At 39.6% G+C, this 26,559-nt stretch overlaps 1 protein-coding gene across 1 annotated transcript in view; it reads right to left on the bottom strand.

Moving 5' to 3' along the window:
• Positions 1–26,559, bottom strand: part of STK10 (serine/threonine kinase 10) — a 98,529-nt gene that overhangs the window by 7,005 nt on the left and 64,965 nt on the right. Inside the window, exons 5-17 of the mRNA XM_075209625.1 lie at positions 22,834–22,906; positions 20,429–20,623; positions 19,821–19,902; positions 17,924–18,055; positions 17,078–17,587; positions 10,804–10,934; positions 8,502–8,625; positions 7,493–7,672; positions 6,722–6,814; positions 5,928–6,057; positions 4,646–4,770; positions 559–747; positions 185–310 (exon numbers count right to left, since the gene is read on the bottom strand). Coding sequence (XP_075065726.1) covers positions 185–310; positions 559–747; positions 4,646–4,770; positions 5,928–6,057; positions 6,722–6,814; positions 7,493–7,672; positions 8,502–8,625; positions 10,804–10,934; positions 17,078–17,587; positions 17,924–18,055; positions 19,821–19,902; positions 20,429–20,623; positions 22,834–22,906 — 2,090 coding nt within the window. The remainder of the gene's footprint in view (positions 1–184; positions 311–558; positions 748–4,645; positions 4,771–5,927; positions 6,058–6,721; positions 6,815–7,492; positions 7,673–8,501; positions 8,626–10,803; positions 10,935–17,077; positions 17,588–17,923; positions 18,056–19,820; positions 19,903–20,428; positions 20,624–22,833; positions 22,907–26,559) is intronic.

Here is a 26,559-nt window from a genome sequence, read left to right as displayed (position 1 = left end):
TCTACTATAATTCTTTTTAAGAATCTCTTAATACCGAGCAAAAATGGTGGCTTTGGTCAGTTCATACATCCTTTTCTTTATTCATTAAGATGCAAGGCCTGAGCTTCACAACGTAAGGTCTAATGCACCCATACTACGTAGAGATTAAATATAAATCTGTGTATCCTGGCTGTGATCAATTTACCTGAAGCTGCTGCAGCTCCCTTGCATTACTGTCACACTCAGCCTGCATCTCCTGTTGGTGACATTCATGTTTCAGCTGCTGCTGTGCCCTCTCTGCTTTCTGCCTCTTCTCCTCCTGCTGAGAGAACTGCAAAGGAAAAGAGAAAACATATTGTTCTAATTGACTTAAAAACTAAACAAAAACAAAAAAAAACCCCCAGGGTCAATAAAGTATAAAAAATGCATAAATTAATGATACATGATAAAAATATTTGCTATGAAATCACGTATCTTTAGTTCACAGATATTGGTTTGTGGGCTGGATTATATTTGTTAACAATGTATTACAGAAGTTTACAACATTAGGCAATCTCTGGTGCCACCTGTGCCATCTACCTGCTTAATCTTCTCTCGCTGCTCAGCCGCACTGGTACTTGAGCTGATGTGAAGACTCTTCTTGTACATGGCCATGCGGGTCTTTCCTTCACTTCTCTGGACTTTTGGCATGCGGACCTTTTCCTGCTGCTGCCGTAACCGCAGCTGCTCCATCATGCGCAGGTTGTAACGCTGCATCTGTTCTTTTTCCTAGAAAAAGGGTATATTTATCTCCTTTAAAGCAAAATGTATGCAGTCAAAAGTGGTACGTAATAAGACAAGATAAGTAACAGTGAAATAGCTATAGCAGCTAATTTAAATGGCTTATAGTGGAATCCAAGTATGGATGCACCTTGATAAACAAAATGCTGCACTTGGAAACATTTACTAGCAAACTTTTAGTGTTGTAGTCTAAAAAATAAAATTTAAAATCTAAATTTTTAGAACCGTAAAGAGCAAGAAGTGGCCCTTCAAGCCTTGAGTTGCGGCCCTCGGCTTCTTTCTGCTTTATTGTCAAATTTGTCCGTTATAGTTAGCTACATTTGTTTAAAAATCCTGCTGATGTGTTATTACGGTTCAGTGTCTCTTTCCTTGATTACATGTATTGTTTTATTGTATTACTGAGATTAAGGGCAATGTCCAGCCCTTTTGAAGGTTAGAGGGCTGCCTGTGTATCAGGTTCCAATTACTGCTTTAGAAAGTCAGGTGATTCTGGGGGCGGAACATTTCTTATTTTATTGAATATTTTATCTTGGCTATTAATCCACAGCCATCAAACTTACTTTAAAAAGACCAAACCTTCACAAACATAACAAGCCTGCACAGTAAACCATGATCACACTAAATCGAAATAATTAGCAATAATTTTCCTTTTCTCCAAGATCAGAAAAGGCTTCCCTTACCTAGATCTGTGCTGTGTAGAAATTAATGTGGGTTGTATTTTGCATCGCTTCACTCAAACAAAATAGCAACTGGTCACGAAGACCAACCCACCAGTCCCACATACATATTCAACTGGCATAAGGGCCAAACATCCCCAAACCCTATTGATATACATAAGCTATGAGCCATTTTCCCTAATCTGTCTACTAAAGAGGATTTTAAAATCCATCCCCTGTATAAAATGAGGAGCGACTACCATCGAGGGGAAAACTAAATTGTTCCATAATTTAGAGGCTTAACACTGAACTATAATATTACAAATTACCAATAGCAATAAGAAGTGGGACTACAATTCTACTACAAAAGGAGATACAATTGCAGAACCGAGAAACTTAACTAGGACATCTGTGTTTCAGACTTGACAGATTGCTGCAATTCAATGTACCAGAAAATCTGAGCAACCGTTCAACACACTAGTTGATCCATACTTGATACTTACATCACCTTAAGGTAACATAACCGGTTGATTTGATATTGTTGATTGGTTAAAAGCATCAAATTCTCTATCTACATCTAGGTCTATTTTACAAATTAATACACACAGGTTGGTAATTTTAGTAAATATTATACTGGTTCCAATCCAAGATACTTGCAATTTTATTCCTTTGAACAAAAAAAGAGAATTGAAGAAAGGAAAAAAATCCTAGTATAATTGGTACAGTACAATTTAAATAATCACACTCGTTACTGCCACACCCAAGTTTCAGTTGTTACATTGAAGAATCATTTCTCAGTCTTATGATACCTATCTATTCAAATGTGAGCTTACACTTATTTATGTGAGGCTGGTTGCCAACATTTTCTAACTGTGTTCGTTAGGCTATGGCTAAATTTCTGGGCAAAACTTAACACAAATAATATGGGCAAGGCAAAGCAAACTATCCTTAAACCACATTCGAAGGTTAGGTTCCTCCCTTCACAGACCCCACATGTGAACATTTCTAGTCCACTTCACCCCAAACAAGTGAGCCATTAGTTACTGTAGAGAAAACCATAAGAGAATACTTTAATTATACAGTACAATTATTTCTCACTTCACGTCTACAACTAAAAGAATAATGGAATTAGAACAAGAACACATGATTCTAAAGATACTATATTAGCACTGTAAAATAACCTTGAATAAGATAAAAACCATTCACAAGTTTACATCAAAATTAGACTATCTTGAAAACCACCGTAGATTGCTACTTTCAGATCTTCTTAGTGTGGAAATTGTAAGAATGTTACCAGCACAATCCACTTCATGTATGATCCATATTGAAAAAACAAAGACTGGTATCAAATAGAAATTGTTTAAATAGAAACCCAAGCCTGCTCATTGCAACGTTTTTGGATTATTGAGATAAGAAAATATCATCATAGCCTATAGTAAAAGCACATAAACGTAGCTTGAGAGATTTTAGAGGGACAGAATGAACCCTCCAAAAATGTTGGCTCTTCACCTGTACACAATACATTAGTACAGAATCATCATCATCTATTTATATAGCGCCACTAATTCCGCAGCGCTGTACAGAGAACTCACTCACATCAGTCCCTGCCCCATTGGAGCTTACAGTCTAAATTCCCTAGCACACACAGAGAGAGAGACTAGGCTCAATTTTAATAGTAGCCAATTAACCTACCAGTATGTTTTTGGAGTGTGGTACGAAACCGGAGGACCCGGAGGAAACCCACGCAAACACGGGGAGAACATACAAACTCCACACAGATAAGGCCATGGTCGGGAATAGAACTCATGACCTCAGTGCTGTAAGGCAGAAGCGCTAACCACTTAGCCACAGTGCTGCCCCTACAGAATAGATTATATTATGACTGCAGATCTTTTTTGCTAGGGTGGCACACATCAACATGGATACGATCACACTGATACACAGCAGACAGTAATTGACAAATAAAAAACCAAAAAACATTTTATAGATGGGTTAACAAATCCATAAAATTTTTAGCACATATCACCAAGAAGCAAAGAGAACATTACAAAACAGAGCCTCTGACAGGAAAAGCATATACCTCTCAGTCAGAGACATTAGCACAATTTCAAGACCATTATAAGACACTGTACTCATCCACTCCAACGGATGACCCTTTAAGTCAAGCTACTCAGAAAGGCTGCATTTCCACAGCTCACAACCCAACAGAGGGTGAAATTAAATAAAGACATCACCGAAGACGACCTATAAGATATTACTTTGTTACTTTCTAATAAATGTACTTTGGGAAGATAGAGATCTACAAGGAACACATAATACTCTAATTTTAACAAAGCCTATATAAAATTATCATTCCCAAGTCAAAACAAAATTGTGGCATTAATTACAACAGACCTGTCCTAATGATGGCTGCTAGGCCGCATGAGCTCATACCAGTGGTATAAAATGGCAATGAGGAGTTGCAACTTCTTCGGTAATAAAACCTCAAAATGTCATCTTAAGCCTTGAGGTTGAAATAGCTTTTGATCAAATCTCATGGAATCATGACCGAAACATATTTGAAAAGTGAACATTTTGGGTTTACATAAGCTCCATGTGTTAGTTACGTATATATTGTAATTCAACAAACTCACTAATCGTTACTGATATGAAATGGGAGCCTATGACTAGCGGGACGTCTGTTACCTCCACTGTTGTTTAACTTCACTTTGGATCGTCTCCTTAGATTTATACAATCATGGGATGACTTCAATGGCATAGATAAGGAAACAAAATATTAAGCTAACTGCATTTGCAGACGGTTTACTTCTATACATATCAAACCCAAAGTATTACACCCTCTATGGAAAAAACAAATCAATTTTGTATGATATTGGGGTTCAATATAAACATAGAAAAATATATATTGCCTTGAAATTAGGAATCAAAACGCAAACCTCTTGGAGTAGAACATTTGAGCCTGCAGTGGGGAAAACACCTTACCTAGTAATATTGCCTTCGAATATACACATCCTATATGAACTTGACCTTAAATACATACTTGTGAGTTCTATTGAAGAACTTAAAAATGTCAGCATTTACCATCTTGTATTGAATGCTGGAAATTCCATAGAAATGTGTGCAATAAAAGACACTATTCATTGTGTTCAACCTTTCACAGCAGACTTTCCCCACGAACAACTGCCCAAGAGGACATGTCCCACCTGTCTTGTACAGAGCTAGTCCCATACCTTGTCATGCTTCCTTAGTAGCTCATGACGCTGTAAGAAATATTGGTCCTTCAGTTGTTGCTTCATCAGCTGGTGTCTCTCCTGCAGTTGGCGCTCTTCCAATTCCCAAATGCAAGCTTCCCTGTCTGTTAGAAGAAAGAAAATTTCGATGTGTAAAAAAAAAAAAAAAAAAATTAAAATAACATATCTGCCAGACAGTGTGATCCATCGGCTTCAAGAAAAAGCCACAAGGTATTTTCTTGTGGCTTTCTACTAGCATGTGACGACATTCCACCATGCACATTTTCAGATGGATCCACAAATCCACATAATTAGGGGCAGTTTCAATGAGTGTGAAGTGGGTTTGCAGAAATTAAGCAGTGCAAGTCAGTTCAGAAAACTTAGCAGTAGCACATATATAGCTTGGGTAAAAGGGACTTATAAGTGGGAATATAGGTAAGTATCGACCATGGGCATGTTTTAATTCCAGTTTTAAACCAAATTATGTAGAACTTTAAGAACCCCCCCCCCCCCCCCAACCACCAATTTAAAAATACCTAAGGAGATAAACAAGACCTTAGTGGAAATAATATGGGGCTTTTGATTTTAAATCCCAGATATAGAGTTTTTGGTTAAGAAAAAAAAAAGCTTCCTCAGTGAAGCTTGAAAGAGCCTGCGTGAGAGGTAGATCACCAGAGGAACGTCACCACGCTGCCCACACCAGCAGAGCTATATCAATAGGGCATAGGAAGCAGCATGGTGAAGAGGCAGATCCACCATGGAGAGGGAGAGGTAAAGGAGAAAAGGTTAAAAATTACAAAGACAGATTAATTGGCCCAACATTTACACCCTGTCACCCTCTTTCCCCGGGATCTGCTCGCTCACTTGGCTTGCTTAAAATAAAAACAACAAGATAAACCAAATTAATTGTGTGTATTCAACCCCCCCACCCCCCCATAAAGGAAAACAAATAAGCCAGGAATAATAAACACAGAATTCTGACAAAAATAAACACTGGAATCGTTAGACCATAATGTAGTTAGACACTTGACCATCTGATGCATCACACTGCCTTTATATTCCTGCATTATAATGTGCTATCATACAGTACATTAGGGTAATGCAGGGAGAACGCCGCAGTCAGCCTGTCTAAAGGTATCCAAAAATAAAGTATTGCATATAGCACATACCAACATTGCTGAAAAACATATATGGACCAAGGAATATAATTTGGGATGATATAAATTGGGTTGGAGATAGACTATAAACTATAAATTGTGTGGATTACATCATATGTGGTTACCTCGGAGAAGCTGTTGTTTCTTGTTCAGAAAGTCCTTCTCCTTGCTATAGATCTCCTTCTTGTTCTCCAGGATGATGGTGCTCATCGCCATGGACATATCCTCCTTCTGCTTGTTTAAGAACTGTTGCTCCTGCAGTGAGCAAACACAAGAGGCAAATGTAAGGCAATGATGTTGTGAGGTCAGCACAGTAAGCAATACAAGCAGTAACCAGTCCTGGCAAAGCTAGGGACATTTATGTAAGTAACTTCCTGGTGGGTGCAACCAGTGTGCAAACAGCCAGTGTTTAATCTAGTGAAGTTAAATAAGGCACAGCCTGCATCTTATAGCTGTCCAGCAGATCTCAACGTTACATTCCTCACATTACTGGGAACACAAAAGAAGCAAAGAAACTAATCCATCGAGCACTTGGCAGATTGTCAGGGCCAGGTTGTAAGCCCTGTGTTCTTCAAGAACAGAGGCCTAGTGTTATCGAAAGGTAAGACGAAGAGGCTTCATAAATGTATCCTTTCAATGATACTTTTTGTAAACATGACTTCAGGAACACCTCTGTTCCTTTGGAATAGCCCCTTTAAAATGCTTTAAAAGGCCCACTTAAATTGCTAGAGGTATGATCTAGCAACTTAAAATAAAAATGATTCTGCAGATCATAGACATAGAAGGCCCACTTTCCTAACTCCTAGCATTGCAAAGACAAAAGACCTCATTGCGACCTCAACTCCAAGTTACTTTCTCACGGAAAAAAAAGTTTGCTATTCACCACACACAAGTATGACAGGAAGAATTCTGTAGTTACCGTTGTCTGCTTCGTCTGTGCAAATTCATCCATTTTCACTTTCATACTCTCTCTGCGTTGCTGCCTTGGCAGTTTCTCCACAGCAGCCTTTACCTGTAGACAGGACAGAGTGTGACTGAAGATCTGGCAGTATATCATGAGTTAGTGTAAAGCCTTTTTAACACAAACAATTCACTTTTCAGTTTATGCCATCTTTCAATAGCTGTAATTTGCTGTCTTGATAAACACAGGATCTCCTGGTTGTCATGGGAGGCAATATCAGCAGCAAAACTAGTGGAGACTGAAGGCCGCCGCCCTCCGCATTAGTCAGATGAGAATGCTCCGTTGTCAACAGAGCTTGTGCACTACTTCTGCCCCAATGAGGACTGCAACCCCCCAAGCACTAAAGCAGTTAGTGACCTAAAGAAATCTGCATATGAAATACTAAAGAAACCAGTTCTAGAAGATGAAACAACATTTAAACGATAAGTAACAGTACTTTATTAAAAGGTGGAAATCTCCTTTAATGACATGTATTTGATAAAACAAATAAATGATCTGTTAGAGAATGCATTACGTCATAGAAACTTTCCTTTCTCTACTGTGCTGTCCAATCAGAGAATTAGCGCTCTCCTTGAAGGAGTAGTCAAATGGAAAAATGTAGAGATCAGCAGTGTGATTTGTTTTTTCTTCTCTTAAATGTGGGACCCTTTAAATTGTTGTATTAGTAAGGAGATGAAAAAAATAAAATGTCAGCTGTACATATCTACCCAGTCAGGACTGGCAGCTTACCTCTTTTTTCCATGACTTAAGCTGCTCAAGGAACCTTGTATGTTCTCGTTCTTGCTCAGTACGAATGCGCTTGGCCTCATCTCGTCTGCGTACAGCGTGCTCTTGTTCCATACGCTCAATCTGCTGTTTTTGCTGACGCTCCAGCATTTCAAGCTCCGTGTCATAGAACTTTTTCTTCGCCTTAAGTGCAAAGACCACAGGGAAATGTAAGACTATACTGCAAACTAAACACTCAGTAATAACATGCATAGTACAGTATTTTACTTGCACTACGAGTATCCACAGTTTGTACTCAAGCTGGTCTAAAATAAGGTATTCTTAAGTGGGCATGATATCCCTAAGCCCCACCCCTTCAAAAATATTGTCTAGTTGACTAGATAAAAAAAAAAAAAAGTCAACATTGCTGCTTTACGGTGTGGAACAAGTTTAATTAGCGTGTGACTACTGGTGCTGCGCTGACCTTGTCCACAGCAACTTGTGGACAATGGCCCATGTCCACAGCAAGTGTCCACTGTTCACTTGTAAATGCTACTAAAAGCTAAAACACAAGCTGCTCCTATATAAATAAAAAACCATGATGTGACATGAATACACATATGTAAAAGTTCCCATAATCTGAGGTACTGATGTAACAGGAGTTAAGGTATAGCCTTGTTAGTCCTCAATTGACAATTAGATAGGATGACTGCAGTGTCATTTAATGATCTTAATGAAAGAAGTGTGTAAGAAAAATTCCTCAATGTCACAACAATCTTATTTTTAGCTATTAGACCCTACAATAACCTTTGCATATTTTATTATGAATGTAATATATGTACTGTATATATATATATTACAACTTGCAGTTTAGATTTAGTTTCTTTTTGTCCTTTACAAACAAGAAAGTAAATGTAATACCTTTGAGTTGAAATGTTTAAGCAACAACATTTTTGAAGTTCTAGAATGATCTTGCAACATTAAGTATTATTTTGTTCTACAATTATTTTACCCAGAGACTGTGTTAACTTACATGCATTTCCTGATCAAAGCGACGGATCATCTGCTCCTGCTGCAGCAAATGCTTTGTATTCAGTTGGGCTTGGTTCCTGTGCTCCTCTTTCTGCATTAATTTCAACTCACGGAGCTCCTGGCGCCTGAGAAGCAAAAAAAAAAAAGTCATGCAAGGAACAAAACATGCTGCCTTTCAGCTACACACAGCTTCTTCTACCAACGTGGCATTATTGGGATCTGGCATTCTAACTGTTACCTTTGTCTTCCTCGAAACTCCCCTGCACGGGGACAGAATATTTAGATTTGGAAGAGGGCCCTGGTGTCCCACATTGAGTTCTGTCAGGAAGAGACATTTTTGTCCCTCCCCTGGAGATTTGCATAAAACCTCAGTTCATTGAGTGTTTGTTTTCTAATGTGGGAAATCATTGCCATGTCACTTGAGATAGATAACTTAGGTTTCTAAAATTCTCCTCCTCATTATCTACTTAGAAGTTCCTGAAAACTTTCTTTTTTTTACATTTTGGTAGCTACAAGATGCTTCAGAGAGAGACCAACTCAGGAAATGTCTAGATCAGACGTGTGAAACTCGCGGCCCGAATGCATATTTTTGGTGGTCCCACCAGGGCCAAGAAGAAGAAAAAAATATTTATCCAACGCTGCCTTCTCCCTTATCACTGAAGGATGGACGTGACCCAAGGTCTAACTGGGCTACAGCCCAGGGGCCTCGGGCATCCAGGAGGCCCTTCAAAGTCCTCAGCAGCATTATTGATCGGGCTGGGGGCGGGGCATCCCAGCCCGATCAATGCTGCTGAGCACTTTCACTGCAGTCATCCGTCCCCGGCGCTCAGTAATCTGTTTATTGAGGAGATCTCCTTAGTAAGGAGCTTACAGCGCGCCGCGGAAGGAGGACTGCAGTGACAGGTAAGCACTTGGGGGGCCTCACTGGGGGCGGCGGGCGGCTCACATTGGGGGCCTCACGGGGGAATGGAGGCCCCTAAGCTAAGGGGGTCTCCATTCCCCCGTGAGGCCCCCAATGTGAGCCCTTAATCCGGCCCTGACGTGACATCATCGCACCCGACATTTGCAGTGAGAAGCGCACAAAGAGCAGCCACGAGAAGAGAAAAAAAAACAGATAAGAAGACAGAAGGCAATAGAAAGGAAAGTGAAGAGGAGCAAAAGCAGTATGAAGGGCACAGTGTGAAACAGGGGAGACAGATGAAGGGGAGCAAAAGCAGCATGGAGGGCACAGTGTGAAACAGGGAACACAGAAAGAGGAGCAAAAGCAGTATGAAGGGCACAATGTGAAAAAAGGAAGACAAATGAAGGGGATCAAAAGCAGCACGGAGGGCACAGTGTGAAATAGGGGAGATAGATTAAGCCACATTAGTGACTTTATTTTCTGTAAAACATCTTGGATATAGTCGTGTGAACAGATGCTTCAGTTTTATTTCTATCTGCTTCTACCTGATGGAATTGGTCTGTGTGTGTCAAAGTTTGGCAGATCATTTCAGAGCAAATGACGAACACTGCCAATCTGTGGATGAGTTTACAGACTGTCCACTACTTTAACATTCCCAAATATGATCTGGTTGCTCAGCCTGAACACTAAATGGATGGATCAGTCCTATTTTGGGTCAGTCTATGTGCGGCCAACATAACTTTCTCAGAGCCTCTCCACTGCTTTCCCTTCAGATGCATTGCTGACTTTGTAATAAGTACATAACCAGCTTATTTAGAGATATGCTACTCTGACAAACTTTTCTTTTTACTCCTGCATAAAAAAAAAAATAAAAAAAAAATTCACCCAAAAAAGCCAGAGATTTTAATCAGTGCATTGGATATAGCACCACTACAGGTTAATTCTTTTTGCAATGTTTTGTTCTCAAAGGGTAAATTCTCCCCAAATCACGCCACAGTATAAAGGACAGTATAAAAGGACACAGATATTTATTAAAAAAAAACAAAAAGGAAGGTGGGTGGGGGAGCCCACATTGCCATCTTTGAAACTTAATTGCCTTATCGTCAACTCATATTTTTTTACTTTAATGCATTCTTTTTTTCTATCAAACAGAAAGGCAACAGAAAAGTTTATCAAAATTTGCATACCATCTTAATTCATGGATGTGAATTAAAAAATGTAAATAAAATCAAGTTTATTTTACCTTCCAATGTATTCCCCTATACTTTTATTGCCCAGCTATACTGGACTTGGTGTACAAGTACCTTTTAACATGATTTTTAGATTCTACTTATGAATATGCACAGGTATGAGTAATACCAATAGCTCAATGTGGCAAATGAAAGAGAAGATTATTGTGTACCTCAGAAAGCGCATCTCCTCATCTTTCTTATCGTCGTCGCCAATAATTTTCGAGGTGGTGATGCTCACCTCCACGCCATCTACTACATATCTTCTTGTACGCTTCAGAGTCTTGTTGTGAAGGCGGGTCTCCTACGACAAGCAAACATTACCAAGTTATACAGCATATCCCGTACCACTTTCATGTGAGCATTTAGAAAGAATTTAGAAACAAAACCATAAAAATAAACCTGGTACAGTGGGTATTACTAGTATTACTGCTTTTTGCCTACTTATGAAAATCATACTTGCCAACTCTCCCTGAATGTCAGGGAGACTCCCTGAAATAGGAGTGATCTCCCTCAATCCCTGAAGAGTCTGGCATTCTCCCTGATGCTGAGCCAGTACAAGACGTGGTTGGCTTCACCATCTGTGGCAGGATGACAGTTCAGAAATTGTGTCCTATGTCCATGTATTGATGCCTATGGAGGTGGCCATTTTCATGGAGACCAAGATTTAATCAGAGACTGACAGGTAAGACAACATGACTTCAGTAATGGAGACACAAATGTAAAACACACTTCAGTCTCTAGAGATTCATTAGCTGCTTTTCTTTAACGCATAGTTGCCTACTCTCCCATAATGTCCGGAAGACTCCCGCATTTCTGGGACACCTCCCGGGCTCCTGGGAGAGCAGGGCAACCTCCCGGTTCTCGCTCTTGCAGTAGATAAGTGGCTGGGGGGGCTGATTGACGCAAGTATCGCGTCATCTTAATGTGATTCGTCAAGCCCCACCCCCGCGCGCCCATCTCCCCTGGGATCTCCCTGAAGCCAACGAGGAAACGTTGTCACGTATGATGAAAATACTACAGAAAATGTGACTCTTCTGAGAGATGTTGAGCTATGTGACAACCTGTAGAGGGCAATCCGTTGCAAACAATATCCAATTTAAAGTGAAACTACAGTGAAAACATTTCTTATGATGTTATAATCTATAAAATATATAAAATATATTAGTGCGCGGGATGCGATGTTCTAAAGAACAACACAGGGAAGTGAATCTACCCCAGAGTGTCAAGCTAAAGTTTCTATGTTTTATTTTTTTTGGAATCCGGATCCAGAAGAGCCAGACACAGTAGTGTGACTGAATATAAGGAGATCTCCACAGGCAGCACACAGTGTCTGTGCCAGATTCTGAGCTGTTGACAACACCATCATCTTAATCTTTTACAGATCCAAATGAAAACTATTAATCAGCTTCACAAACAAAAGTTCACTTTTCTATTACAAGCTTTTAAAAATGTTATGGTTGTGTAGAACTCAACTAAAAATATTATAAGAAAGAAACTGGGAATAAAAGGACATTAGAGAGTCCTCAACACCAAAAATAAATGGTATGGCCACCCTATGTTGAAGTGTAACACATTTTCTCTCTCTCTACTATTTGGAGATTAATACTGTTATAGAATGAACTGTGTCCACGTGCTTACCTATTTCCCCTATACTGAGGAGGCCATACTGTGAAGGGGAGAGAACAACCATTTGACAGATCTGAAGATGCATATCTCCAGGGTGCTGCCATCAGGGGAGGGCAAGACTCGACTCAGCAGTCTATTAGGAATATTTTCAAGGACAAAAAATACAGATGGCCTAGTGACCAAGCCCAAGGTAGCCCACTATGGGACCAGCCCAGATTCCCCCAGCCCAGCCTGCCCCTATGTCAGTAGTATTTACTACATCCAAAGAACACTATGGCAATGTGCAGATATGTCATAGCATTATTAGCTAGAAATGAGCATTGAGTCCTGTTCTTTTACACATTGTTGTACAGGGATATAAGCAAACATAGTGAAAATCAATAAAATGACAGTCTTTAAATAATATGGGAGGTGGGGGGGATAATTTGTTTTTAATAGGAGTTACATTATAAAGTGGACCTGTCAGTTACACACATTGGGTACAACAAATGTGTGCGCTGAACATGTAGCCTTACAATTTGCAAGAAAATCGTAATGTTATCATGATTGTATTAAGTCAGCCCACAAAGAATGAATGCCTCCACTGTGTGTAGGTGACAGGTCACACTTAGTCCCCAACCCACAGATTAAGAACACCCGAATTAGTTAGTAGTTAAAGCTAACTAGTGTTTTGCTACCCAGTAAAAAAGTAACAAGGCATTGAGACAGATTAGGACTACAGTGATAATAGCAGCTACACTAAAGCAAACACAACTAATTCTACTTTTTTAAAATAAACTTGAAAGTTGCTGGAAAAATCTGTCCAAAGTATTGCAGGTCTGCGCTTTCCTTAATGCCATATGAATGATACACAATGCAACAATGCAATTAGGTATAAAAAAAATATAACCAGCAGAGCAAAGAACCATTTTGAGAGGTTTTTTTTTTTGTAATGGTGACTTTCCCAAAATTGACAAAATTTGTTACATATTTCATGGATATATGGTGTTTAACCCCAAATAATCAAGACTCACACAATTATTAAACCCCAAATGTTATTAAATGGTGTGCTATGGCCACACAGCATTAATAAGCATTTACTGCAGGTATTTCACCTATTTGCCTAGTGGCAAGCTGTGTGTGATAAGTGTCCCTAGGGCTGCCACCAAATACTGTGCTTCATTTATTTTGCTGTACACGTGGTCATATATAAAATCAAGGCAAACATGACTTTTGCAACACAGAAGTGGATTTGTATAACATTTCTGTAACTTGCACGTGTCATTACCAACCTCCCATATTTTCCAGTAAATATAATAATGGGGATTTTGGAGATGGGAATGTGCAGTGCAATTACTAATTTAGGACATATTTACCCATATTACCAAGGACAGTATCTACTCTAAATAGGACTCGGCATGTATTAGAAGAGTTTGCGAGTGCACAGAAGAGTGGTCTATGCCTCAAACAGCTAATTGGACTCAAATCATTGCACGAAAAAAAAAATTAAAACCCTAGTATGTATTGCCTGAACCAACATCTTATATAAAAACACACAGCTAAATGTTCCTAATCTTTCAGAAACTTTTCTATTCTTGACATCTAGATATAATTTGTTATAGAGTTATATATATCAAATTATTAGTTTGTGAACTGACACTGTTAGTAAACAAAGGAGAGGTCACATGTTGATAAAATTTCAGGAATGCAAATAAGCAGGTTGGTGGAGTTGATCCAGGAAGTGATGGAGCGCGGATGTATGCCAGCATACTGGATGAATCATTTAGAGCTTGATAAACACAAAGAATGGAACAGAAATGTAGTGCTGCTATGCTAGTCCTGTGCACACTGCACATTACAAAGTCATGTCCCACTATTGCCACATTATGATGCAGATCATCACACAAATTCTACAAACAGTAAAGCCAGTTTTCACTTTTCATTAGTAACATACAACTTCATGAATACACAAAACTGTTTTATGTTTCCCCTTTAAAGCAGCAATGCCATAGTTTTCTTTTCATTAAATATCAAGTTAAGCAATTTTTAAGCATCCATCTGAGAATTTTTCTTAGCTATCCTCCTACAACTCATCTCCTTTTCAAAATCTCTCTGGAGGCAGATAAAGTATGGCTGACAGTCATATACAGACAGATTCTCAGCATGGCATGTGAAGACAGAGGATGGGGGGGCAAGGGGCGTGTTTTACAGTGTAGTTGGAGCTCAGAGGGGCGTTACAAATTACAATGCCTCTCTACTCAAATTATTATGTGCTGTGTGACTGTGGTTATCATAGGATACTGTGGAAACTGCAGAACTAGAAATCATTTATTGCTTCTTATTACAGTCAGCCACATTATTTAGGTTAAAGCGATATCTATTTCAGTTTGTAGGAGACAGGGATGTTCCAAACAAAAGAGCTCTAGCATCAGAGTACAATAATGCATGAACAGTATCAGTTGCACAATCACCAGGAACATGGACACTGTGTACAAGTATCCAAACCAGCAGACTTTGTGCAACCTCCACCAGCCATAGGGCTAACTGAGTTAGCAGCAACACTAAGGAGTGAAACAAAACTGAGCTAAACCTCTCTCCATTTCTGCCACATGCTGCAATAGTGACCCAACAGTCTTGGGAGCCTATGGAGACTGAGGAAAATCTGGTGTAGTTGACACGGAGGGAAATTTAAGGGGAGGTGGTGATGGGAGAAGTGAAAAATTTATTTTTCTCTTTTGGGCAACCTGAGCTTAAGGTAGCATTTGGAAATCCATGTGGAGAGGTGGAAAGAGATTCGGTGAAACAAGGTAGTAAAGGAAGGGAGGCATCAGGGAAGGGGTAAACGATTTAGGTGCCTTCGGTGTAGAGATGGTACTGGTGGCCAAAATGATCAAATTAGGTGTATAGTGACAAAAGCAGGCGGTCAAGGATTAGCCCTTTGTAGAACCACAAAAGTTAGTGGGTGTTGAGGAGGATGTGCCAGAGGTATACACTGAAGGAGCGGTTGCAAAGGGCATCAGCCAAGAACGGTTATGAAGGCAAAAGGAGTGAAAGGTGTGCAGGAGAAAAGGGTGATCAAAATGTGTAGCAGCAGAGAGGTCCAAGATGATGAGAATGGAGAAGTGACCATTAGAATTTGCTTCAAGTAGATAGTTTATCATTTCTGTAAGTGTTAAATCAGGAAATGTTGGGGTGAAAGAGGTGCCAAGGGTCAGGGAAGGAATGGGAGAAAAGTGAGAAAGGTGGTTGAACACAAGTCTCAAGTATTTTGAAGGCAAATGGGAGGAGTAGTTGGGGGGACAGGGCGAGTTAAGAGTTTATTTATTTAATATGAGTGCACGTTGAAAGGAGGATGGGAATATGTGGAGATAGTGAGTTTGGAGAGTGTTGTGGAAGTGACTAGGAACTTATAGAGATAGTAAACCGAGTAGGTGCATTGTGGAGAGATTCAGGGATGGTAGAGCAAGGCATTGGAGATAGTGTAGGCTCTTTTGCCACCCTTGGGCAAGGATGATGTTACACGCAACCTTCTCGGCTTGGACATTTGGTCACATACACCGACAGTTTGGCTCAGTGGGCCCTGTGGATGAGCAGAGATGGTGATCCAGCAGATACTTAAGACAAACTTATTTTTAGTGTATTGATACGTCTCGGTTTTACTGTGTTATTTACCATTAGTTTTCATAATTTTATTTGCTTTACACTTGTATGAATAGTATTATGTGCAAAGCAGAGCATAAGAGCACAACAAATGTGCAGCTATCGCCGATTGCCATGTGTATGCCATGAATGTGTTAAGCAATTTTTATACCTGGGCACATAAATTATTAGTTTTAAAACGATTAAATAAGATAAAAATACTACTAGATATATAAATTTTAAGTTCTAACCTTTGTTTTGAATAATTTGTTAGGGTTTGTAGCATTTAAAGAGCACCAGGTAACATACATAAATATAAAATGTCCAGATGGGAATTTCTGGAAAATAATCATCTACATGGCTGCACAGGCTGTATAGTGCATCTACCCTCACTGTTTATAATGGCTTCCATGGGGCCATTTGTACTGCAATGTAAAACAGGAAAAAGAACGTCTACATGGCAGGTGTTTATCCAACCATGCTTTGCTTTAAAACATCCAGGCATTGAAAGCCATTGGCCCTGGGTGTTTAAATACCTGATGATACTAGAAAAATTACTTTGCTATGAGCCCGCATATATTGGATCCCATGAAGTTTCAAATACTGTTATGACGTTCCAGTAGTAGAGAACAGCAAATTCCATTCTGTTTGATAGTGGCAAAATTTCTAGCAGATCATCATCATCACCATTTATTTATATAGCGCCACTGATTCTGCAGCGCTGTACAGAGAACTCATTCACATCAGTCCCTGCCCCATTGGAGCTTACAGCCTAACTTTCCTAACACAGACACACAGACACACAGACACACAGACACACACAGACACACACACACACACAGACACACACAGACACACACAGACACACACAGACACACACAGACACACACAGACACACACAGACACACACAGACACACACAGACACACACAGACACACACAGACACACAGACACACAGACACACACACACTAGGGTCAATTTTTTTGATAGCAGCCAATTAACCTACTAGTATGTTTTTGGAGTGTGGGAGGAAACCGGAGCACCCGGAGGAAACCCACGCAAACACAGGGAGAACATACAAACTCCACACAGATAAGATCGAGACTGAAAATAAATGATCTGAAATCCACATACATGTTAATAGTAAAATTAAGTGAAGAAATTTTGGAAAACTTTAGAAATCACAGAAACTATCTTACCCTGACTGACAGCGAGCCAGTCTCCTTATTAATGGATAGATCACCAGATAGGTTCACACTGAGGTCCACACTGCCCGATGCAGAGTTACTGCCCGAGTCAGAATCCCTTTTGGATTGGCTGCTGAAGCGGGAGGGAGAGTCAAAGCTTCCATTGGAAATCAGTTCAGCAGCCAGACGCTCATACTGGCTGCTCTTTGGCCTGTGGTTGTTAGGCACAGACAGACCATGGTCTTTTTCCCTGTCCTGATTATGCTTTTCAGATGTCCAGTTGTTCCCTAGGTTAGGACCAATTAATGGGTTAATAAAAATGATGTCAGGTTTGGCATCTTCTACACCATTAAGTTTTTGCCCAATGTCCTCAGAAGAACTTTTACTTTCAGCTTTGCTGCTTATGGTACTGTCTGGACTTTGGACGTCAGCTTGTTCTCTGTGGGGCTTTATTCCATTACTTATAGGCTGCTTATCCTTCTCCACATCGAAAGAGTATTTGCTGTTGTTCTTTGTAGGTGGCTAATAAACAGAAAAATTAACATGAAAATGGTTTACAGTAACAAGTAAAAAATGTTCTCTCTCCTGTAGGACACTATAAAATTCTGTTCTACGCCCTTCATGTATCTTAATTCTACAGAATATAAAGACAGTACAATTACCTACAATAAAATGTACTGATGCAACGATAACCAGCAAAAATAATCATTTCAGAAAGAGAAATTCACATTCTGGACCTACAAATTGCATAGTAATTAAGTAGATATTTTTTTCATGACCAAAAGTTCCCATTAAAAAGTGTGACACACCAATGCCCACTAAAGAGAACTGACAAGAAGGAAGGGTGTTGTAACTTACAGACTGTGGGTCTGGCGACTCCTCATCATCCATTTCTCCATTGTCTTCTATTTCATCCAATACTTCAGCTTTCGCTTCGGCCACAAGATCCCGCAGAACTCGGTTATTAACGGCTTTTCTAACAAAGGGGTGCTGGTACACCAAAACAAACAGGCATGTGCATTAAACACACAGAGGACTTGAGAACAAGATGGACATCTAATAATGGGATGGAAGCTTTCCTATCAACATCACAACACATATTACATGGATGCTTATTTTTAAAAAAAATACTTTATGTTCAGTTTCGATGGATCAAAATTCCTAGTTTTAAAATTACACATTTTTCTATTAAAGGAGCATGAGGAGAGCAGGGAACATGATACTATCATTAACAGCAGGTGAGACCTGGTGGAGAGATGGGTCAAACTGCCTGTGTAAATAGTTTGCACTATGATGCTCCCAATGTTAGGGATGACCAGGGTAAAGAGCTTCTTTCATTTGGTCGTCAATGACTCACAGGTGCCTGTCACTCAAGCAGTAGGTATAGGTACAGTTGGAGCATGTTTCTGTTTGACAAATAGTGCAATCTGGCAAGTGCCAAAGGGAGAACATTCCGGAATGTGCCACACTAACCCCACCCACCCACTGTATTCCAATAGTAGTGTGGTGCAGTTAGATGAAAACACTGCAATCAGCTCAACTATGCCATTTGTCAATGAGAAATGTGCTCAACCTGAAAGGTGGGAGAGTTCTGTTAGTAACGCTACTAGGGTTATGGGGATACCAAAGGAAAATGTACAAGAGGATTTCTAGAACAAGAGAAAATATTCTGAAATTGTAGGGAAACGGAAAGGTAATCTAAGGAAGTGTTTTTATATAAACAGTGATGAAGTCACAAAACAGGCATGTCACAGCAGATGTGGATGGAACTCGTTCAGTAACAAAACTCCGGAAATATACAGGAAAAAAAAAAAAAATATATAAAACTCAAAACGACTGTACAGAACACATTAACTGGAAAACTGAAGCCTTTTCTCCCAGCAAAATGTCTGCTGCTATACACAGCACTGCACCAACATCCTCATTAAGGCCCCGATTCTTATTCGAAAGCAATGTGAATGCAACTTGCGTTTACAAAAAATAGCACATAACTTGTACGCATGTATGCCTGTATTCAAATACAAGCAGATCTCCAGAAACCTTTCCATCTAATATGAGTATAAGTACGCTCTGACTATACGTTACTTGCCATATGTAGACAGACAGAACAGACGGCAAGATGCACACATTCATATGTGCAATATAAAGTCCCATCAGAAAGTGCACTTTTTTTTTTTTTAAATCAATTTTATATTAATACTATAATCATTTATAAAAAATATAATATAATAATTTATACTTGCAAACACATGTTGTGTCGGCTAAAAAAGAGATGTCCTAAACTTCAGTCTGACAAACGTGTGAGCGCTCAACCTCAGCGCGCCCTTATTGTATATTGTTTACGTGCGTCCACCCCTTCATATCATAGGCTTTCTGAAGTGTTGTTTGCCTTTAGACATGAATTTTATGCAATTGCATTCACTGGTGGAAAGTCATTTTCTGATCAAACGCAGAGCAATTACATGCAACATAAAACATGCAACAGGACTTACATCCGAAGGAGTTAGGCCCTAAGTGAATGTGTAGCACGGGCAAGTCTGTATAAAATACCATGCTTCCACATTTAGAGAGATGTCTTTGACAAGAAGTGTACATTTTTTAAGCTGATCTAGTATTTTAGAATTTAAAATGTTAATACTCTGCATAAAAGGTAAGAACTTATAAACTAGTAAAGTAACGCATGAAAACAAAATTATTATTAGCATAACAGAGAAACCTTCTAGATAATCATTGCGGGACAAGGAGCTTGGCTCACCTCCAGAAGTTGTACCGCGCTTGGCCTGGTCTCTGGATTCTTCTCGAGAGCTGTTTTCAGGAAATCCCGAAACCCCTGGGACCTTACAATACCACAACATTTGGCGATGTCATTAGAGATACAGTACAAATGGTAACATGTCAAAGCTTAAAGCATTCTTTTTTTTCACTTACTCATTTCCCTGGCAACTCTCCAATGCAAAGCTGCAGAGATCAATGTTTTGAAAGAGTGGACAAGTGTCCGAACATACTTATTGTCTAAATTCATAAACGGAAGCGCAAAGATATTTTAAGGGTTACTCATTGCAGCTTCCTCGACACATACAGCAAAATTAGAGGATTACATAAATGTACAGTATGTTCTACATTCTCAAACCCTTATTTCTCTCTCCTCCCATATCTCATGCCATTGTATAAATAAAAATGATACACACCAAACCAGCAAAGCCTTGGTGTGTGTTCTGCCCATCAATAATCCCCAATCTGAATCAGACTTCTAAAGAATCTACAAAAAATAGATTTTCATTTGTCTAGTAATCCACTCTACTACCAGGTATAAGTCTGAGAATAACTTCTGGCACAGTCACAACCTAAAATCAGAACCCTTACCATTTTGAAGGGGCAGAGAGGGTGGGCGGCTCTGATTTGGCTATTTTCAATAAAACACGCATGGGATTAAGTTCATGATGTGGTGGTTCAATTTGAGCCATTTCAATGAGCGTTATACCCAAAGACCAGATATCAGCTTTGTAGTCATATGGAGCATCCTTCATGGTCTCGCACATCACCACCTCTGGCGCCATCCTGGAAGCAGAAGATCAGACATTATTACGGATAAGACAGTTCTCGTTTGTGCATCCACTGCTGTATATTTCATAATATGTTATACTGCCATAATGGGGCAATAAAAAGGGAAAATAACTGCGTAAATGGAAAGCACATTGATGAAAAACATTCCTCTTACATCTGGATATCAATCTGCTGCAATGCACAGAACAAAACAACTGGCTGTGACATCCAGCATTCCTGACTTAAAGCAGCAATCGCTTTCCCTGCTATGCAGAGCTACAGAAGATTCTCTTTCTATCAGCTGAAATGGTCAGAGCTCACTTGCCAGCTATGGTCAGAGCTCACATGCCAGTTGCTTTCTTGCATGCATACTTCGTCTTACAAAGCAATACACTGTGCCAGTCACTTTTAAGAAGTATTTAGGTCATTATATTTTGCAGTCTCACCTAACTGCTCTCATAATACCAATACAATTCTCCTGGATTTAATCTCCCACATAATATATAACAGCAGCAAAGGAAATGGAGTATTCGCTGATCATTGTGCAATTACTAATTAAATGAATCCCTCATTTATTATAATAACAAACACAGTGTGGCTCATGCAGAGTTGGCATACGCCTGTTTGCTTAGTGTAGTCAGCAAATTTGTATTGCGCATGTCCACAAGAAAAGATGCATGCCCATGTCTGTATGCAGGTCTAATGCTTGGAGATGTGGAATGGGGGAGGGAAAGGGGTGTGCAAATACAGACCCGATACAGTATGGGGGGGGGGGGGGGGGGTTGGCTGCATAACTGAGACAATAGCCATATCACTTGTGTGTGCCTGAGGGCAGGTGCAAATACACTAAGTCAGCTAGTCGCTTCTGATTGGTGGATTGTGGACTCACAGCTGATGCGGATAGGTAAGCTTAAGGGAGTGTGTAAATACATGATTTTGTGGGCATATATTTGTATTTTTTTGCTACTTTCATTAATACACAAGGAAAATTATACCCAGGGGCAGGTTGGGCTGAGTGGCATCTGCTCTCTGGGTCCATCCCACAGTGGGCTACTTTGGGCTAGGTTCACTGGGTCACTTGCATTTTGTTCCTCTAAAATGTTCCTAAAAGGCTGCCGAGTAGAGTCTTGTCCCCTGGGCTAAAACTTACCAATCCTCCCATGATTATATGTGCCGTTTACTCAAAACAAATGTTAAAAAAAAACAACACATTTTTTTGTGCTCATGGCCTGGTTGGGCACAAGTGGATCTGGGTGCAAGTATGTCAGACGTTCACCTGATACATATGTTACTGCTACTAAGATGGGCGCATGAGACACCTACAACTATATAGAAGTAAATAATAACATGCAGCTTTTTAAACTTTAGATTTATTTATGTCTGGATCACCTAAGCAGCGTTTTTATGCCTTTTGATACCACATGCTCAGCTATGGTTATTAGATACAGTTTGGTTTTGTGTGATATCCAAGGGCAAGCCAATTAGAAAAGCAGCAAGATTGCATAGACCAAAACGTAAAATTGTCTAAAACCTAAATTTAGTAGTCATTCACTTGTAAAGATTGTCACTTTAAATCTGCCTCTATGTGGGGTACCTTAGGGCTCTCAAAGGTTTACTTCATTTTATGTCTCATACCCTCTTCCGAGATATTTCACGGCTTACATCGGTTCTACATGAGGAAACATTTAACCGGTTTCAGCAATAATAAAAATATTTCCCCAAAGACTCCACGCTAAGCAGCAACATATTGTTACCCTCACATTAAAGAGAAAGATGAGTGTAACCAGCGTTACTCCATGGAGATGATAACCTACAGTACATAAATCCTCCCTGTAGAGTTACATTAACAGCAAACACGTCATTCACTTCTGCAGTATGTTTCGCTCGTCCATTCCTAGAATACTTGACTGCCAGGGAACAGTCTGCAACAATATTGCCTGGTTTAGAAAAATCATAATTGTTTAGGAATTGTTGAAAAATTTACAGAACTGAATCCTGTAAAGTCGTCCATGGGTGGAGTTAGATGGTTTCTGATGATGGAAAACCCAGTCAGCCAATCTATATAATCCTATCTACACTCCATCATCGCTACAACCACATGCAACAGTGTACAAAAAGCAGTCCGACATTGTGATGTCTAGTGAAAAACAATACTAAATATGTTGCTTCCTATTCCTTCAATATTTTAAATGCCACTTTATATAGGAGCCATGTCACACACTTACCAGTAAGGGGTGCCAATGAAGGAATCTCTTCTTTGCAGAGTCTTCACATTTTTTGCTGACACACCAAAGTCCGCTGCAGAGAGAGAGAGAAAGAGGTTAGGCTGCCAGGTAGTTGTAGCTCTGAGCACAAATGTGACATTTCAAAACACTGAATAGGCTAAATGTTTATTTAATAATGGGAAATAAACCCAAAAGCCCAAGCTTGGTACCCCTACAATAAAAGGATATTTTCCTTCAATCTTTGATTCCTATTTATGATCCTCTAGGAATTGTTGTCACTGGAGTAATAGCTCAATTTGGAAGGGATACGATTCACTGTCTTAAACACATAGATGCAGCTCGTTAGATATAAAGTGGTTTGTACGTAGGAAAATGTTCTGATGAATTCTCTGTTACCATTTGTTTTGCAGCTCAAAAAAAAAAAAAAAAAAAAGAGTAATTAAAGAGACACTGAAGGAAACAGTAAAGAGCTTTATTTATATATAATTTTCTGCAGTTACCAAATAAAGCAGCTACGTCTACGCATTTTCTGTATTTCAGCATTCTGTCCAATAGAATGTTATCAGATTATGTCTGGAATCACGTTTTTTTCAATGGTTCTTCTCTTTTACGGCTGTCTAGGGTTAGCCTAGTAACCACACTGCTCAACTCGGCAACCACCTTCGCCCCCATTCGCATACATCATTAGTCAGTGCCCTTGTCACTTCATTTAAAGCTGACGATCTAAATTCCCAGCACTTCCAGTAGGACAAGGACTAGTTATTTTGGCAGATATGTCACAGAACATACAGTACCAAGATGTCTTTCAAAAAATTTAGCATGACTGCATTCATGTCACTGCACAACAGATTTCTATGTGCACTGCTGCCAGAACAATGAGCTGCTGGGTGAGAGCACAGCTATAAACTAGAGGACAAAGGACCTAGCACACATTATGATAAAGCTGGTACTATGAGATACAAGCAATACCTGTAATGACTATAACCCACCAAATTGTGTGCTGAAGATTTTTGTTGAAATGCATCAACTGAAATGGTACTGGTCAGTGCACTTCCCAAGCAACTCACTTCCCTTACTATCCACAAGTTGACAGGCAGCCACAACTCATTTTAGGCTTTATCATTTTTTTATTATTTTTAAAAAAAAAAACAAAAAAAACTTTGCGGAAATAATGTTGAACCTCTTTGCAAAAAAAGACAAACCGTTAACTTTGGTGATGTTGCACGTTTGAAAGATTTAAAGGAGGACTGGTCAATGGGTCGTAGTGATATTTTGCTTTACTACAAAGTGCTTTGTGCACTATGTAATAAACAAAAACATCTGGTATCCTTCAGAACACCATTAATCTGTGAGAGACTTTTTGTTCAGCTGACTATACTTTCTCACAGGTAGGCTTCCTTCAGTCTGCACAGCAGTAGAGCAGATGATGTCAATAGATTTAGCTAGCTTCCTAGCAGCACCCTCAGCGCAACCATTAAACAACTCTATTATAGATAATCTGTCAAGGAATGTTGAATTATTAGCAATTCGTAACAAACCTACAACAAGCACACAGAGCAGTAGATATTATAACACAACCTGTTTATTCAAAAAAGAACAAGAAACGTGTGCAGAAAGCTCTCCAAGAAGGAGAATTGGCACATTTGGACAGCACTGAACATACATAAAAAAATATAGGTCTCTTTGTGCTTTGCCAGCACCAATGGCTTTGTCACGGATTCTAAGCATGCAGGTATATAGCAAGTTATAACAACTTCTAAAAGAAATCGGCATAAATATTAATCAATTATATCTGCTACAACTAAGCAGGTGCTAGTTTTGCACTCAGCTAGTAAAATGATCAAACAAAAGGGCCTGTTTCAGGTATTTACTGCTAGGTTAAAACAAATTCCCTTTAATGCCCTTATAATTGAAAGCTATTTTATGAATTGTCTTTCCTGCCTGTAAAATATACAGTCTTCTCTTGAGGGCTGTTTTATTAGAAGGGCTGCATTTTTATGGGATGTCAGCAATTCTTAGGCATTCTCATTTTATGCTTTCTGCACCCAGCAATAAGGAGACCCCTGAAGCAGAGAGGGGACTCTATGTATTTGTAACAGTGAAGCAGTGCATTCACAGGGCTCCAATCGCTGCCCTTACAAAGGATATTGAACATCCGTGATACAGGAAATAAATGGTTAAAACTACAGCACTTTCGCTAAAGTAACTGAATGGTTAAAAATTTTTTTTTATCAATTAACTTTTCTAAAGTTAATTGATAAAATGTTAAAATGTTAAGATATCAACCATGAGTATAAAATACATAAAACCACATTACTCAGACATTCCACTGTAATGCTGTTAAAGCTGCCTTACAATCTAGGCAAAAAAAATTCTATGGGTGGATTCTTATCCCTAGCTGAAGGAAATTTAAGCAGGTGGACCAATCATAAGCTGTAATCAAGATATCAAAGAACTGTCAGACCAGTGGCGGATTGGCCATAGGCCTTACCGGGATCATTACCAGTTGGCTAGTGCAGTGGTTCCCAAACTGGGTGCCGCGGCCAAGGCCGGTGGTAAGCAAAGCAGGGGACTACTTGGTAACTATTTTGGCTTAGAGGTGCCTTGAAAAAATTATGGAGACCCTAAGGGTGCCTCGAACTGAAAAAGTTTGGGATCCACTGGGCTAGTGGCTTAATGAGGCCGCCTAATGTGTTTTTTCTTTTTTAAAGATTTTATTTTTGCAAGGGTCAACCAAAAGTAACATTCTATACAGCACTGTGTTAAAAAAAAACATCTGAAAAATACATATGCATTAAAACATACAGCGTCTTGTTAGAAAAGAGTATTAATAAGGATGTTGACCCAATTTTTTCAAGAAAGCAACTATTTTAGAAAGAGAAATAAGACTGAGAAGAGTAGAAGGGGTGGGGGGAGTGGCGGCGTGGCGGGCCACCTAAGAGTAAGATGGAGGAAAGAGTGTGGTGGAATATGGGAGAAGAAAAAGAAAGAGAAGAGATGGGAGAGATGGAACAGGGAAGGGAAGAAAGGATCCAGATGGAGTGATGCTGTAGAATCACATGACAAAAGGGGTTTGGATTTGGAAGTATGAGGTCCACGGCGCCCAAACCTTAGTGTGTTTTTTCTTTTTATAGTATTTTATTTTCATTTCCTTGGCGGCCAAGCAGGGTGTTCGGGGGGCCGCCTTTGCTTTCTAACCCATCAGGACCTCTACGACATAAAAGGGGTGTTTCTGGAGAGAACAATACTGGCAGCAAATAAATTTGCACCCAAACTCTGTTAGTTCATACTGGCTGCCAATCTATTCCCGTGTAGGGGTCGTGCAGCCTATAGATACAGTACACGGCCCCTACCTCCTCTCTGATGGCCCCCCCTTCAAGTTTGCTGCTGCTAGATATACAATCCTCTGCAAGCTGTCTCAGCAGCTAGAAGGAAATGGATCAGGAAAAGGCGAGTGGGAATGGAGGGAAGAACAGGTGAGTGGAGGGAGGAAGGAGTATAAATGAAGGTAGATACAATTGAGAAGGAGGTTACTAATTAAGATTTGGTTTGTTTGTGAGGGTAATCTTAATGGATTAAATTGCTATGAAGGGGTTTTGATGAGACCGAGGAAGATAATGAGGAGATAATCATCACCACCGTTTATTTATATAGCGCCACTGATTCCGCAGCGCTGTACAGAGAACTCATTCACATCAGTCCCTGCACCATTGGAGCTCACAGTCT

Source organism: Mixophyes fleayi, chromosome 4, assembly GCF_038048845.1.
Source record: "Mixophyes fleayi isolate aMixFle1 chromosome 4, aMixFle1.hap1, whole genome shotgun sequence".
In the NCBI taxonomy this organism is placed as follows: domain Eukaryota; kingdom Metazoa; phylum Chordata; class Amphibia; order Anura; family Limnodynastidae; genus Mixophyes; species Mixophyes fleayi.
The sequence above is the reverse complement of the archived record's forward strand: the minus strand, read 5'-3'. Positions and strand labels throughout refer to the sequence as shown.